We start from the raw sequence: 16,643 nt of genomic DNA, 5'->3' as shown, positions 1-16,643 counted from the left end.
CAAATGCTGCCAAGCTTGTTGTTATATTGAATTTCCAATATCGGGGCGTTAAAAAAATAAGCTTTGTCAACCTACATATTAGACTTTACTTTTAGGCTTTAGAGATACAGGCCCTTCAGCCCACCGAGTCCGCGCCGACCAGCGATTCCTGTACACTAACACTGTCCGACACACTTGGGACAATTTTCAATTTCTTACCTAAGCCAATTAACCTACAAACCTGCACGTATGTAGTATGGCATTTGAAGTGCATGTCAACTGATTGATAACCTGTGGTTACAGGGTCACCTTAATATCAAAATCAATCTTCTGAATTACTATGCACATCGATATAAAGAAGGGTTTGACCCGAAATGTCAACAGTCCACGTCCTCCACAGATTGTGCCTGACTAGCTGAGTTACTTGAGCACTTTGTACTCTACGCAAGATTCCAGTATCTGCAGCTCTGTATGTCTCTGTCAACATCTATTTAAATGTCTTGGTCCCTTCAATTTTTTCTACGTATCAACACCTTGCATTGCTAAAGTTTAATTTAGTTTAGCTTAGAGATACAGCATGGAAACATGCTCTTTGGCCCAACAAGTCCACACTGACCATTAATCACCTGTTCACGCTAGTTCTATGTTCGCATGCGTTCTATGGTCTTCACTGACTTGCCAAAATGCCTCATGTGCATAGGTAGGAATAGGTGTAGAACATTCCATTTTATTCAGATTGTTCCATTATGACAATGTATTTTGCGCATCCAAAGGGTGAGATTTAACAAATCTTTAATCACGATGATGGCACTGTGGCACAGTGGTAGAGTTGCTGACTCCAGTGGTTTTCTCCAGGTGCTCCAGTTTCCTTCCACACTCCAAAGATGTACAGGGTTATAGGTTAATTGGCTTTGGTAAAGATTGTAAATTGTCCCTCGTGTGTAGGATAATGCTCGTGTACGGGGTGATCACAGGTCAGCCGAAGGACCTGTTTCCACATTGAATCTCTCAACTGAACTAAACTAGATTAAGCTGACACAACCTCTCAGAATAACTGTACATACACAAAGATCACTGGGCACAAAGCAACAGTGAGAAGTTGGGTAGATTTTCATGACCCACATACATGACACAATCACCACAATACAAAATCTAACACCTCTGAAGGAATTCTAGGTGAGTTTAGTGAGTTGGACAATGACAATGCAGCCACTTGACTTGCGACCTATCCGCCACCCAGAACATATTAAAAACACATGCCTAAGCAAGAAATAGCTGGTAGAGTCACAGCTTCACAGCACCAGCGACCCAGGGTCAATCCTGACCTCAGGTGCTGTCTATATGGAGTTTGCACATTCTCCATTACCACGTGGATTTCCTCCGGGTGCTCCAGTTTCCTCCCACATTCTAAAGACATGCAGGTTTGTGGGTTAATTGGCCCTCTGCAAACTGCCCCTAGTGTGTTGCGGATGGATGCAAAAGTGGGAAAGCATAGAACTAGTGTGATGGCCAACATGCACTCAATGGGCTGAAGGGACCGTTTCCATGCTGTATCTCTAAACTAAACTAAAATACTAAAAGGACATTGGGTTATTGGCTGTTTTTACAGAAATTAAATCAACAACTTGCTACTCAGTTTCAAAAGTATCTTCAAATTATTTACCCATAATGTCATTAGCATTTCAAAATATACATTTTCTTTTGTGCAACACAGTGGCATACAACATGTAAGTTATTCCTCCAGTGCACTGCCCTGTCCATAAGCTTCAGTCTGCTTTCTGCTGCTGGAGGAAAGGCCAAATGCTAATCCATGGGGTAAAATGATTGGAACTGGAAGCACCCTGAAGAGACCATGGCAGCCCAAGTAAAAAAAGCTGGAATCTGCTGAGCCACAGTATTAACGTGGTCTGGTGATGCAATGCAATGATAATCGTTCTTTTACCTCTCATCCTTTTTGAAAAGGACTAGTTATTTCAGACAGATGAAGACGGGTGGCACGGTGGCACAGTGGTAGAGTTGCTGCTTAACCGCGCCAGGGACCCAGGTGTCTGTCTGTACGGAGTTTGTACTTTCTCCCCGTGACCTGCATGGGTTTTCTCCAAGATCCTGTTTCCTCCCCCTCTCCACAGGTTTGTAGGTTAATTGGCTTTTTATAAATGTAAATCATCTCCAGTGTGTGTAGGATAGTTTTAATGGACGGAGATTGCTGGTCGGTGCGGACTCGGTGGGCCGAAGGGCCTATTTCCACGCAAGACCTCCAAACTAAACTAAAAGACATATTAGATCAACTGTTCACACTAGTTCTATGTTACCCCACTTTCTCATCCACTCCATACACACCAGGGGCACCTTATGGAGGTCAATTAACCTACAAATCTGCCCGCTTTTGGGATGTGGGAAGAAACCGGAGGAAACCCACGCGGTCATAGGGAGAAGGTGTAAATGGAGGGCCAGAGGGCATGTAAACTTTTACATTATTAACTTTTAATAAAAGTTGTGTTTGTTTAGATTTCAAGTTAACTTTAGAGTCTGAAGTAAACCAAAGAGCATAACACTCAATGTCTCAAATGTCGTGGAATCATTGTTGTACTAAAAAATCAGTGTCGCCAGAATTAATCTCAAAAACTGTAACATGTACTTTAGATAGCACGTTACATTTTAATCTTGCTCCGCAGAATATAGCTAGAGTAAACCTACACTTGACAATGCAATCTCATATTACATATTTATGGCCCTGTTCAAACGTAACATAGACACGTGCTGGCAAGATTCACAGGTATATCCCAATAATCACATTATAACAGCTTGACAGGTGAATAAATATGGTTTGCATTCATTAATGTTGCTTTACAGTAACTGTCACATAAGTATTGGAAAATCACATTAGACGTGAGGCTGCATGTGATATACACACACACTGCTTGTGTTTATGACTGAGATTCATCAAACTCTGTCAACACTCTGAGTGAAATTTGATTGGCATCATAATATTTTGAAATGTATGTTACAAGCAGATAACAATAAACTATTTCCACCAATTGAAAAGAACAGAACCGGAGGGCATGGACCAAAATCTAAAGCCAGGTTTTTAGAAATTTACTTTAGAGAGGCACCACAGAAACAAGCCCTTCGGCCCACCAAGTCCACGTTAACCATTGATCACCCGTTCAACCCAAAACGTCATCTATTCCTTTTCTCCAGAGATGCTGCCCTGACCCACTGAGTTATCCTAGCATTTTGTGTCTATCTTCGGTTTAAACAAACATCTGCAGTTCCTTTCTACACGCCCGTTCGCACTAGTTGTTTGTTCATAGGAAAAAAATACTGGAAGGCTACGGTGAGCATTAGAACTTTTAGATTTTTAACTAGTTGAATTTATTTATAAATTTAAAGTTTCCTTTTTATGTTTTAATACTACTTTTAATACTTAATGTTTCTGAAGTATATTCCAGTCTTTTGACAAATTTGAGTTTTCAGACCAGGAAAATGGCTCAGCCAACATTAAATATAATGAATGAATTGTTTGATTGAAAGATACTGCCTAGAAATAGGCCCTTCGGCCCAATGAGTCCACATCGACAATTGATCACCCGTATGCACTAGTTCTATGTTATTCCACTTTCTCATCCACTCCCTACACACTAGGGGCAATTTACAGAGGGCCAATTAACCTACAAACCCGTAAATCTTTAGGATATGGGAGGAAACCGGAACACCCGGAGAAAATCCAGGCATTTACAGGGAGAAAGTGCAAACTCCACACAGATAGCACCCGAGGTCAGGATCAAACTCAAGTCAGGTACTGTGCGGCACTAGAAGAGTGGAATGAGGAAACACTTCTACAAAGTAGTATAAGAAAATAACTGCAGATGCTGGTACGAATCGAAGGTATTTATTCACAAAATGCCGGAGTAACTCAGCAGGTCAGGCAGCATATCGGCAGAGAAGGAATGGGTGACGTTTCGGGTCAAGACCCTTCTTCAGACTGATGTCAGGGGGGCGGGACAAAGGAAGGATATAGGTGGAGACAGGAAGATAGAGGGAGATCTGGAAAGGAGGAGGGGAAGAGAGGGACAGAGGAACTATCTAAAGTTGGAGAAGTCGATGTTCATACCACTGGGCTGCAAGCTGCCCAGGCGAAATATGAGGTGCTGTTCCTCCAATTTCCGGTGGGCCTCACAATGGCACTGGAGGAGGCCCATGACAGAAAGGTCAGACTGGGAATGGGAGGGGGAGTTGAAGTGCTCAGCCACCGGGAGATCAGCTTGGTCAATGCGGACCGAGCGCAGGTGTTGAGCGAAGCGATCGCCGAGCCTGCGCTTGGTTTCGCCGATGTAAATAAGTTGACATCTAGTGCAGCGGATGCAATAGATGAGGTTGGAGGAGGTGCAGGTGAACCTTTGCCTCACCTGGAAAGACTGTTTGGGTCCTTGGATGGAGTTGAGGGGGGAGGTAAAGGGACAGGTGTTGCATCTTGTGAGGTTGCAGGGGAAATTGCCCGGGGATGGGGTGGTTTGGGTAGGAAGGGACGAGTGGACCAGGGAGTTACGGAGGGAACAGTCTCTGCGGAACGCAGAGAGGGGAGGGGATGGGAAGATATGGCCAGTGGTGGGTCCCGTTGTAGGTGACGGAAATGTTGGCGGATGATTTGTTGGATCCGCTGGCTGGTGGGGTGGAAGGTGAGAACGAGGGGGATTCTGTCCTTGTTGCGAGTGGGGGAGGGGGAGCAAGAGCGGAGCTGCGGGATGTAGAAGAGACCCTAGTGAGAGCCTCATCTATAATGGAGGAGGGGAAGCCCCGTTTCCTGAAGAATGAGGACATCTCTGACGCCCTAGTGTGAAACACCTCATCCCGGGCGCAGATGCGGCGTAGACGGAGGAATTGGGAGTAGGGGATAGACTTTTTGCAGGGGACCGGGTGGGAAGAAGTGTAGTCCAGATAGCTGTGCGAGTCAGTGGGTTTATAGTAAATGTCCGTCACTAGTCTGTCTCCTGTGATGGAGATGGTGAGGTCCAGAAATGGGAGCGAGATGTCGGAGATAGTCCAGGTATATTTAAGGGCAGGATGGAAATTGGAAGTGAAGTGTATGAAGTCAGTGAGTTCTGCATGGGTACAAGAGGTAGCACCAAAGCAGTCATCGATGTAGCGGAGGTAGAGTTCGAGGATGGGGCCAGTGTACACCCGGAACAGGGATTGTTCGACGTACCCGACAAAGAGGCAGGCGTAGCTAGGGCCCATGCGAGTGCCCATAGCTACGCCTCTGGTTTGGAGGAAGTGGGAGGAGTCAAAGGAGAAGTTGTTGAGGGTAAGAACCAGCTCTGCTAGGCGGAGGAGAGTGTTGGTAGATGGGGATTGGCTGGTTCTACGGTCGAGGAAGAAACGGAGGGCTTCGAGACCATCCTTGTGGGGATGGAAGTGTAGAGTGACTGGACATCCATGGTAAAGATGAGGGAGTGGGGGCCTGGGAACCGGAAGTTATCGATAGACAGATAACTAGATAGGTAGGTAGATAGACACAATATGCTGGAGTAACTCAGCGGGTCAGACAGCAGCCCTGGAGAAAAGGAATATCTCTGAAGTCTGAAGAAGGGTCCCGACCCGAAATGTCACCTATTCTTTCTCTCCAGAGATGCTGCCTGTCCCACTGCGTTACACCAGCATTTTGTGTCTATCTTTGGTGTAAACCAGCATCTGCAGTTCGCTCGTACAAACTTCTACAAAGTCGGAGGTAAAATGTTTAAATTCTCTTCTACAATCAATTGCTGAGTTCATTTAAAAATTTAGATATTTTATAAACAAACATATTAAAGATATTGAGTATGAGTTTAGTATATTGTCACACATACTGAGGTACAGTGCAAAGCTTTTGTTGCGAGCTAACCAGAAAACAGAAAGACTATACATGATTAATACATGATACATCGCGTAATATTGGAGTTGAGTAACAGCTCCGACAGTCTTATTGAATGGCCAATATGTCTACATTTGTCCACCCAGTACATCTATTCGTTTAGCACAAGCGCAGTAACACAAATAAGAGATTCTATTTCTCTTGCAATTTCATGAAGTGCTGAATGGAAACATTGGAGGTGTTTGCTGACAATCTGAGGGGTTCAGTTTAGGTTCAGGTTTATTATTGTCACGGGTACCAAGGTAAAGTGAAAATTTTTAGTTTTGCATACTGTCCAAACAGATCAGATAACATAATGTGTAAAAAACAATTAATCCAATCTCAAGTACAATAGGCAGAGGAAAGGGGAGCTCAAAGGGGAAGTTACACTGCGGAGTGCAGAAAATAGTTCAGTATTGTAATAAATCAGTTCCAGAGACAATGTTCAATGTCTGCAATGGGGTAGAGGTGAATCAGACAGTACCCTAGCTTCTGGAAGCACCGTTCAGAAGCCTGATCACTGAGGGGAAGAAACTGTTGCTGAGTATGGTGGTGCGTGCTTTTCAAGATTTTGTACCTTTTGCCCGATTCGAACAGGGAGAAGGAATTAGACTGGAGTGGAACAAGCTTGTGCCTCTGTTCAGAAAGGGAAGTGGTTGGGGTGGGGAAGAGACATCAGAGATAACACTAACCTCAACTATGAACTATTGACTGTCTTTGGTTGAATTAAGGACTTTAGGTGTTGCTGGATGCTGATGAGGTACAGATGATGAGGGATGAGTGTTGACAAGAGACTGGGTGCTAAAGGGTGTGGACGTGTGCTGATTGGACAAGAATGATGATGGTCCGGGCGAGAATGAAGAGGGGTGGGTGTTGATGAGGGACCAGGTGTTAATAATAAAGGACAGAGGGAGGATGAAGGAATTGCTGGGTATTGATAGTTACTAGGTGTTGATGGGTGTTGCTGGGTGCTACTGGGTGCTACTGGATGTTACTGGATGTGGTGGGTGCTGATGGGTGTTGCTGGGTGCTACTGGATGCTACTGGATGTGGTGGGTGCTTCTGGGTGTTTCTGGGTATTGATGGGTGCTGATGAATGTGGTGGGTTCTTGCTGGGTGCTGGTGAGAGCTCCTAGGTGCTGATGGGTGCTGACAGGTGTTTCTGGGTATTGATGGATGCTACTCAATGCTGATAGGTACTGCTGGGTACTGATGCCTATTTCAAGGCTCTGATGGGTGCTGCTGGTGAGTGCTGACAGCTATTGATGGGTGTTGCTAGGTACTGATGGGTGCTGCTAGGTACTGATGGGTGCTGCTAGGTACTGATGGGTGTTGCTGAGTGTTTCCAGGTACTGATGGGTGTTTCAAGGTGCTGCTTGGTGTCTCTTGCTTGAGTGCTGCTGCCTACTGATGGCTGTTCCTGTCCACTGATGGGTGCTGCTTGATATATCCGGGCATTGATGGGTGCTGCTTGGTATTTCTGGGCATTGATGGGTGTCTCTGAGCATTGATGGGTGCTGCTTGGTGTCTCTGGGCATTGATGGGTGCTGCTTGGTATTTCTGGGCATTGATGGGTGCTGCGAGATGTCTCTGAGCACCGATGGGTGTTCCTAGGTGCTGCTTGGTGCCTCTGGGCACTGATGGGTGCTTCTTGGTGCTGCGTGATATTTCTGGGCATTGGTGGGTGCTGCTTGATGTGTCTGGACATTGATGGGTGCTGCTTGGTGTCTCTGGGCATGCCATTGATGAGTGTTCCTAGGTGCTGCGTGATATTCCTGGGCATTGGCGGGAGCTGAAAGGTGTCTCTGGGCATAGATGGGTGCTGCTTGGTGTCTCTGGGCATTGATAGGTGCTGAAAGGTGTCTCTGGGCATAGATGGGTGCTGCTTGGTGTCTCTGGGCATTGATGGGTGCTGAAAGGTGTCTCTGGACATTGATGGGTGCTGATGGGTGTCTCTGGGCATTGGTGGGTGCTGCTTGGTGTCAGACTCTGGGCATTGATGGGTGCTGATAGGTGTCTGGGCATTGGTGGGTGCTGCTTGGTGTCTCTGGGCATTGATGGGTGCTGATAGGTGTCTCTGGGCATTGGTGGGTGCTGCTTGGTGTCAGACTCCGGGCATTGATGGGTGCTGATAGGTGTCTGGGCATTGGTGGGTGCTGATAGTTGTCTCTGGGCATTGATGGGTGCTGCTTGGTGTCTCTGGGCATTGATGGGTGCTGATAGTTGTCTCTGGGCATTGGTGGGTGCTGATAGGTGTCTCTGGGCATTGGTGGGTGCTGCTTGGTGTCTCTGGGCATTGATGGGTGCTGATAGGTGTCTGGGCATTGGTGGGTGCTGCTTGGTGTCTCTGGGCATTGATGGGTGCTGATAGTTGTCTCTGGGCATTGGTGGGTGCTGATAGTTGTCTCTGGGCATTGATGGGTGCTGCTTGGTGTCAGACTCTGGGCATTGATTGGTGTCGTTAGGCGCTGCCTGCCCTCCCCCAGCTCCCCGGCGTGTACTCACAGAGCTCAGTGTGGCGGTGGCAGCCGCGGCCCAGCCGCTCCATGTAGCGGCTCAGGACGTCGGTGAGGATGTCGCAGGCCGTCAGCTGCACCGAGTCCCAGCCCAGCGCCTGGCAGATCTGCGCCACCGCCACCCGCAGCAGCGCCCGCCCGTAGCCCTCGCACATGCTGCTGCTGCCGCCGCCGCCGCCGCCGCCGGCAGCCCAGCCCAGCCCAGCCCGGCCCGGGACCCCCACTCAGCACCGCCGGCAACGGCTACAGCCCGGCTCCGGCTCCCTCAGCAGCAGCGCCGCCGCCATGTTGTCCTGTCCCTCCCCTCCCCCCCCCCCCCAGCCCCGCCCCCGCCGCCAACCGCCGCCCGCCCGCCCGCCCGCCCGCCCGCCGACATCGATCACATCCGCATCGACTCACGCGGCCTGGAGGACGGTTGCCTGGGAGACGGGGCCTAGCTCCGGGCCCGCCACCTCCACCATCAGCAGCGGCACCACCTCCTCCTGCTCTACCGGCAGCGGCACCACCTCCACCACCTCCTCCACCTCCACCACCTCCTCCACCTCCTCCACCACCTCCTCCACCTCCTCCACCTCCTCCACCTCCTCCACCTCCTCCTCCTCCACCTCCTCCACCTCCACCTCCTCCTCCACCAGCAGTACCAGCGGCACCACCACGACCAGCACCTCCACCAGCAGTACCAGCGGCAGCGGCACCACCTCCTCCTGCTCTACCGGCGGCGGCGGCGGCGGCACCACCACCACGACCAGCACCTCCACCCGGAACCAGGGGCCACACACAGTTTAAGAATAAGGGGTAGGCCATTTAGAAGAGTTGTGAATCTGTGGAATTCTCTGCCTCAGAAGGCAGTGGAGGCCAATCCTCTAGATGAGACTAGGTCAGGGAGAATGGTCGGCGTGGACTGGTAGGGCCGGACAGGCCTGTTTCCATGCTGTAGTTGTTATATATGTTATATAGGTTATATATGTTAAGAGAGAGCTAGATAGAGCTCTTAAGGATAGCGGAGTCAGGGGGTATGGGGAGAAGGCAGGAACGGGGTAGTGATTAAGAATGATCAGCCATGATCACATTGGCGGTGCTGGCTCGAAGGGACGAATGGCCTCCTCCTGCACCTATTGTCTGTTGTCACCTCCTCAGCCAACAGAGGTGGCGGCAGCAGCACCTCCACCACTACCTCCTCCTCCTCCTCCACCTATTCCTACACCAGCGGCAGCACCACCTCCCCCTCCACCTCCACCACTACCAGCACCTCCACCAGCAGCAGCACCACCTCCCCCTTCATCTCCACCAGCACCTCCACCAGCAGCAGCACCACCTCCCCCCTTCATCTCCACCAGCACCTCCACCGCTGCCACCTCCACCTCCTCCTCCACAACTACCAGCAGCAACAGCACCTCCACCACCACCTGAGGTGCAGGAGTAGACTATTCGGCCCTTCGAGCCATCACCGCCATTCAATATGATCATGGCTGATCATCCAGAATCAGTACCCCGTTCCTGCTTTCTCCCCATATCCCTTGATTCATTTAGCCTTAAGAGCTAAATCTAACTCTCTTGAAAACATCCAGTGAATCGGCCTCCACTGCCTTCTGTGGCAGAGAATTCCACAGATTCACAACTCTCTGGGTGAAAACCACAGCACATGGAGCAAAGTGTAAGACACATGCAGTTTGTACGTTCTACCTGTGACCATGTGGGTTTGCTCTGGGTACTCCGGCTTCTTCCTACATTCCCAAGCCGTGCAGGTTTGTAGGTTGATTAGCTTTTGTAAATTGCTTCTGAGTGTAGGATGTGAAACTAGGGACAACATAGAACTAGCGTACGGGTGATTGTTGGTCAGCGCAGATTCGGTGGGCCAGTTTCCATGTTGCATCTCTAAACTAATCTAAGAAGTTGCGGAGGCCCTTGCAGATAGTTCAGTTTATAGTCAATAGTCAATTTATAGTTTATTGTCACGTGTACCGAGGTACAGTGAAAAGCTTTTGCTGCGTGCTAACCAGTCAGCGGAAAGACAATACATTTACAAGATATTTGCCTCATCTTTAGCCACTGGTGAAGTTTGTAGACTGGAGAGAGGCTAATGTTGTACCGTTATTTACGGACAACAAAAATAAACCAATTCTCAGAACCAGGGAACTACAGGCTAGTGAACAGTCTGGGTAAGTTACTGGAGGGGATTCTGAAGGACAGCATTTGGATCAACAAGCATTGATTAGAGATCATCAGCATGACTTTGTGCATGGGAAATAGTCTCACTAATATGTCAAGAGTTTTTTGGAAGAGGTAACCAAGAGGGTTGATGTGTATATGGACTTTAGCAAGATCTTCAACAAGGTCATGGATGGTCTGGAAGGTTAAAATGTATGAGATCCAAGTTTGTCAGAAAAAAATTCACTAGATGAAATTCTAGTGGCACGGTGGCGCAGAGGTAGAGTTGCCGCCTCACAGCGAATGCAGCGCCGGAGACTCAGGTTCGATCCTGACTACGGGTGCTGTCTGTGCAGTTTATACGTTCTCCCCGTGACCTGCGTGGGTTTTCTCCGAGATCTTCGGTTTCCTCCCACACTCCAAAGACGTACATGTTTGTAGGTTAATTGGCTGGGCAAATGTAAAAATTGTCCCTAGTGGGTGTCGGATAGTGTTAATGTGCGGGGATCGCTGGGCGGCGCGGACCCGGTGGGCCGAAAGGCCTGTTTCTGCGCTGTATCTCTAAATCTAAAAAAATCTAAAATCTAGATGTCACAACCACCTCCAGCGTGGGTGAAAACAAACTAGATGTACCCTGTAGAAACAAGAAACTGCAGATATTGGTTTACATATGAGGAGACAAGAGTAACTCAGCGGGTCAGATAGCATCTCTGGAGAGCATGCATAGGTGACATTTCGGGTCGGGGCCCTTATTCAGAACGATTGGGTGGGGGAGAGGAGTCACAGTTATAGAGTAATACAGCTCGCCAACATATAGGAGTCCACACCTGGAACAGCGGATACAGTAGATAGATGTAAATAGTAGATATCCATGTCTAACTGTTTCGTAAACGTTGGGATAGTCCCAGCCTCAACTACCTCCTCTGCCAGCTTGTTCCATACACCCACCACTCTTTGTGTGGAATAAGTTACCCCTATTAAATCTTTTCTTCAATTTAAACCTGTCCCCTGGTCCTCAAGTCACCCTCTCTGGGCAAGAGACTCTGTGCATCTACCTGATCTATTCTTTTCATGATTTTATACACCTCTATAAGATCACCCCTCATCCCCCTGCAATCCAAGAAATAGTCCCAGCCTATTCAAACTCTCCCTGTAGCTCAGACCCTCTAACCCTGTCAACATTCTCATATATCTTCTCTGTACTCTATCCAACTTGACAACATTGTTCCTATAACATGGTGCCCAGAACTAAATGCGGCCTCACCACCATCTTATACAACTGCAACATGACCTCCCAACTTCTATACTCAGTACTCTCTCTGATGATGACAAATGTGCCTCAAGCCTTTTAAACCACTCTTATCTGCCTGCGACTCCACTTACAAGGAATCATGCACCTGCACTCCTAGATCCCTCTGCTCTACAACACTCCCCATTCACTGTGTAGGTCCTGCTCATGTTAGACTTCCCAAAATGCAACACCTCACATTTCTCTGTATTAAATTCCAGGGGGAAGAGAAGAAAAGTTGTTAGAGGTTACCTAAAACTGGAATGTACCTTGGTCTTTCTTTGTGTAGTAATTCATGTTTTCCTTCATAAACCCAATTTCAATCTACGAACCAGTAATCGAAATGTCACCTATGCATGTTGCCTGGAGATGCTGCCTGCCTCACTGAGATACTCCAGCACTTTGTGTTCTTTTGTGTAAACCAGCATCTGTAGTTCCTTCTTTGAAACCACTACCAGTATCCGAAGATGGTCCTGGCCCAAAATGACGTCCATCCATTTCCCTCCACAGATGCTGCCTGGCCCGCTGAGTTCCTCCAGCACTTAATTGTTACATGTGTCACCAATATCACACAACCTGAATGCTAGGCAGATCAATTAACCCCTTGATTTTCCCTAAGTGTTCACTTGGCCTGTGCTTTGCAGATACACTCACTGAGTACAGGAACCACAGCATTTGAGAAAATGAAGTTTATGGAAACAGCAACAACTATGTTTCATGAATAAAAGTGGTCCAATCTCAGAAATATCCTTGATAATTGTTTATGTAAAGCTATTCTCAAATATAACTATTTAGCTGTTAGCATATTTTGCATGGGCAGCTTACAACCCAACTTTATCCCTCCCCCACCCAAGTCACTAGCTTTTTGTTCTCGCCTAGCAAACAGCTAACAATGGCCTGTTTCCTTTATCATTGTTACTTTTTTGCATATCTTTCATTCATGGTTCTTTATCTCTCTACATCATCACCTATATCTCTCGCTTCCCTTATCCTTAACCAGTTTGAAGAAGGGTCTTGACCCGAAACGTCACCCACTCGTTCTCTCCAGAGATGCTGCCTGTCCCACTGAGTTACTCCAGCTTTTTGTATCTACCAACAGTATGAACGTCGATTTCTCTCATTTCAACTAACCCCTGCAATCTCTCTCGCACGCCCTCCCCTCCCCAGTCGTCCTCTACTAGTTTCACTGTTCGTATCCTTGTATCCCTTCATTGTCACCTCTTCCCCAGCCAACAATGGGGCATGTGGGCTCCACCCTTTCTTGGTCATCTGTTGGCGGCCCTGATTTATTCTGGCCTTTCCTACCTCCAGTTCCCTCCCTTCTACTTTCAGCCTGAAGGGTTCCGACCCGTAATGTCTACCATCCTTTTTCTCCATAGATGCTGCCTGACCTGCTGAGTTACTCCAGCACTATCTATCTTCCAGTTGTTAGCGATGTCTATAAGCCACATTAAAGATATAGAAAACACAACACAAAAGGAGCCATTCATTGTGTAAGGTTTTTACTGTATTATAATTTACAAACTTTAGATTTCCACAAATGTAGTAGAAATTCCATATCATAATCTTCCAACAGGATCGTGGTTTTATTTGTTTTCTCTTGTTTCTTTCTGGATCACCGTTGTTACCTGCAAAGTTAACATACAAACATTTTAGTACGCGTCCTAAAGGTTCTTTCAACCTTCTAACTCTAACAGTCCAAGCAGGTCATACATTTATCACTTCAATATTGTTCAAAATAAATAAGCATTTATTTTGCACATCCGAAATGTGATCTATCTTTTGTGCCTGAGCACTCTCTAATTGCATTGCTAGATTAAATTTGCAACTAATACTGTAATAGAGTATATTTGTTTCTAGCTACAGTAACCTAAATAACTAGAAGCAAAACAGAAAAGCAGCTATACAGCCTATTATAGACTATTATATGATTAACACAGCAGTCTTTAAAGTAACTTCATTTTTCCACTTATACCAAAAATGTGCCAGGATTAAACCATTACCTCTATGGACCAAAGATGTTGCTATGAGCTTAAAAGCTCCTTGTAATAATAGGAAGAAAAAATTGAAAATAATGATTGGTAAAGCCGTTTATACAATGCAGCCATGACAGCAGCTAAATTAAGCTCAAAGCAGCAAATAAAAACAGGAAGGTAGACACAATGCTGGAGGAACTCAGCGGGACAGGCAGCATCTCTGGAGAGAAGGAATGGGTAATGTTTCAGGTCAAGACCCTTCTTCAGACTGAGTGTCAGGGAAGAAGGTTCTTGACCCGAAACATCATCTACCTTGCCCACGCTGACCAACATGCCCAATCTAAACTAGTCCCATCTACCTGCTCTTGGCCCATATACTTCTAAACTTATCCGATACATGTACCTGTCTAAATGTTTCTTAAACATTGTGATAGTATCTGCCTCAACTCCCTCCTCTCCATACTCCCACCACCCTTTGTGCAAATTTTTTTTACCCCCTCAGATCCCATTAAATCTTTCCCCCCTCAACTTAAACCTATGTCCTCTGGTTCTCAATTCCCCTACTCGGGCAAAAGGCCCTGTGTGTTTACCCGATTTATTCCTCTCATGATTTTGTACACCTCAAAAAGATCATCACTCATCCTCCTGCGCTCCAAGGAATAAAGTCCTAGCCTCCTCAACCTCTCCCTATAGCTCAGTCCCTCGAGCCATTGGATGAATCAGTCCATTATCAAGAGTTCTGATAGATGTCAGATGTACAATACTGTTTAACAGTATTTGGAAACTATGTATATGTAATTTAATCACAGCAGTATACAGTATAATGAAAGTGATAAGCAAGATACAAATATCCTATAGCTGCAAGTTAATGCCATACAAAGCTCAAGCGATGAATTGTTAAGTTCAGTTAAATTAACAGGAGCTCATAATAAGCAGAATCGCACTGAAGCAAACCAATACTGAATATAAAAAATGAAATGACAGCGAGCAGGTTCAATTAACTGTACAAAAAGGTGAAGATGTACAAATTTGAAATGAGGAAAGGAAATGCAAATGAATTGGTAAAATTTAATTGGAGTGAGGAGCAAAAGAATTTCCACATGATAGACTTCCAGCGCAGATTTCAAGTGCGCTCTCATAACTCTGTCCGGATTAAAGGAGGTGCCGGATGACCAGTTGCTGGAAAATCAATCAAGGACCCATATATGTAATTTATATAAGGCATATATATGTGATATGTATGTATGCATGTAATATGGAATTGTGTATCGCCTGAGATATTTATGAAATCTAAGTTCAAATAAAGGTTCATGCAGTTGTACAGGGCCCTAGTGAGACCGCACCTGGAGTACTGTGTGCAGTATTGGTCTCCAAATTTGAGGAAGGATATTCTTGCTATTGAGGGCGTGCAGCGTAGGTTTACTAGGTTGATTCCCGGAATGGCGGGACTGTCGTATGTTGAAAGACTGGAGAGGCTAGGCTTTTATACACTGGAATTTAGAAGGATGAGAGGGGATCTTATCGAAACAGACAAGATTATTAAGGGCTTGGACACGTTGGAGGCAGGAAACAGGTTCCCAATGTTGGGGGAGTCCAGAACAAGGAGCCACAGTTTAAGAAAAAGGGGTAGGCCATTTAGAACTGAGATGAGGAAAAACTTTTTCAGTCAGAAAGTTGTGAATCTGTGGACTTCTCTGCCTCAGAAGGCAGTGGAGGCCAATTCTCTGAATGCATTCAAGAGAGAGCTAGATAGAGCTCTTAAGGATAGCGGAGTCAGGGGGTATGGGGAGAAGGCAGGAACGGGGCACTGATTGAGAATGATCAGCCATGATCACATTGAATGGCGGCGCTGGCTCGAAGGGCCGAATGGCCTCCTCCTGCACCTATTGTCTTAAATGTAAATATGGCCTAATTATTTTTGTAAAGTTTTTACATTCCAGGATTTAGATTTGAGCTGCAGCCCTCAATTTGTTTTTTTGAGCATATATTTTTTCTTAGTTTCTCACTTCCCGACTTATTACTTTTGCAATTCAGAGTAAACAAGCATCGCAGTTTCCGCGTTGAACACAATACTCACAGAGCAGCAGCCCCAGAGATAATCTCGATGAGCTCCCTGGTAATGACAGCCTGGCGGGTGCGATTGTACGTCAAAGTCAGCTTGTTTATAATCTCAGCTAAAATAAACAAAATCATTTGTTACATTATTTCCTTTATACATTCATCAAGTCTTTGTGACATTTGGATCTCTGTCCGCTCACACTTAGTGGCGCAGCGGTAGAGTTGCTGCCTCACAGTGCCACAGACCCGGGTTCCATCCCGACTACGGGTGATGTCTGTATGGAATTTGCCCCCACATGTCAAAAATGTACATGTTTGTAGTTTAATGGGCTTTGGTGAAATTGTCAATGGTCCCAGGTGTGTGTAGGATAGTGTTAGTGTGCGGGGATCGCTGGTCGGCATGGACTCGGTGGGCCGACGGACCTATTTTCACACTATCTATAAACTAAACTTATATTTTATTTATATTAACATTATATGTTAACATTATATGTTAATATAAGTAACATTATATTTTATTTTAGTCTAGAGATGCAGCATGGAAACAGGCCCTTTGGCCCACCGATGTCTACGCCGACCATCGATCACCCGTTCACAGTTGTGCAATGTTATCCCACCTTTACATCCACTCCCTACATATCAGGGACAATTTGCAGAGGTCAATTGCCCTACAAACCTGCATATCTTTGGGATGTGGGAGGAAACCGAATGATTAGGATTAGGTTTAAGTTTATTATTGTCACATGTACCAGGGCACAGTGAAAAGCTATGCTTTGCATGCTATCCTA

The 16,643-nt window shown here is 46.4% G+C and overlaps 3 protein-coding genes across 5 annotated transcripts in view; 1 reads left to right on the top strand and 2 right to left on the bottom strand.

The window, feature by feature from the left end:
* Positions 1-8,673, bottom strand: part of taf3 (TAF3 RNA polymerase II, TATA box binding protein (TBP)-associated facto) — a 168,631-nt gene extending 159,958 nt beyond the window's left edge. Inside the window, exon 1 of the mRNA XM_078420109.1 lies at positions 8,375-8,673. Within this exon, the coding sequence (XP_078276235.1) occupies positions 8,375-8,540 (166 nt within the window). The 5' untranslated portion in view covers positions 8,541-8,673. The remainder of the gene's footprint in view (positions 1-8,374) is intronic.
* A 487-nt stretch (positions 8,674-9,160) lies between these two features.
* Positions 9,161-16,643, top strand: part of kin (Kin17 DNA and RNA binding protein) — a 59,579-nt gene continuing 52,096 nt past the window's right edge. The window contains exon 1 of one of the 2 annotated variants that reach the window (XM_078420105.1): positions 9,161-9,180. The gene's annotated coding sequence lies outside the window, so the exon portion shown is untranslated. The remainder of the gene's footprint in view (positions 9,181-16,643) is intronic. The other variant, XM_078420104.1, reaches the window with a different exon arrangement.
* atp5f1c (ATP synthase F1 subunit gamma) overlaps positions 13,310-16,643 on the bottom strand; it is a 32,846-nt gene continuing 29,512 nt past the window's right edge. The window contains exons 8-9 of one of the 2 annotated variants that reach the window (XM_078420106.1): positions 15,875-15,971; positions 13,310-13,449 (exon numbers count right to left, since the gene is read on the bottom strand). In XM_078420106.1, coding sequence (XP_078276232.1) covers positions 13,446-13,449; positions 15,875-15,971 — 101 coding nt within the window. In that variant the 3' untranslated portion in view covers positions 13,310-13,445. Of the gene's footprint in view, positions 13,450-15,870; positions 15,972-16,643 lie in introns of those variants that run through there. The other variant, XM_078420107.1, reaches the window with a different exon arrangement.

Source organism: Rhinoraja longicauda, chromosome 23 (assembly GCF_053455715.1).
Source record: "Rhinoraja longicauda isolate Sanriku21f chromosome 23, sRhiLon1.1, whole genome shotgun sequence".
Taxonomy (NCBI): Eukaryota; Metazoa; Chordata; class Chondrichthyes; order Rajiformes; family Arhynchobatidae; genus Rhinoraja; species Rhinoraja longicauda.
The sequence above is the reverse complement of the archived record's forward strand: the minus strand, read 5'-3'. Positions and strand labels throughout refer to the sequence as shown.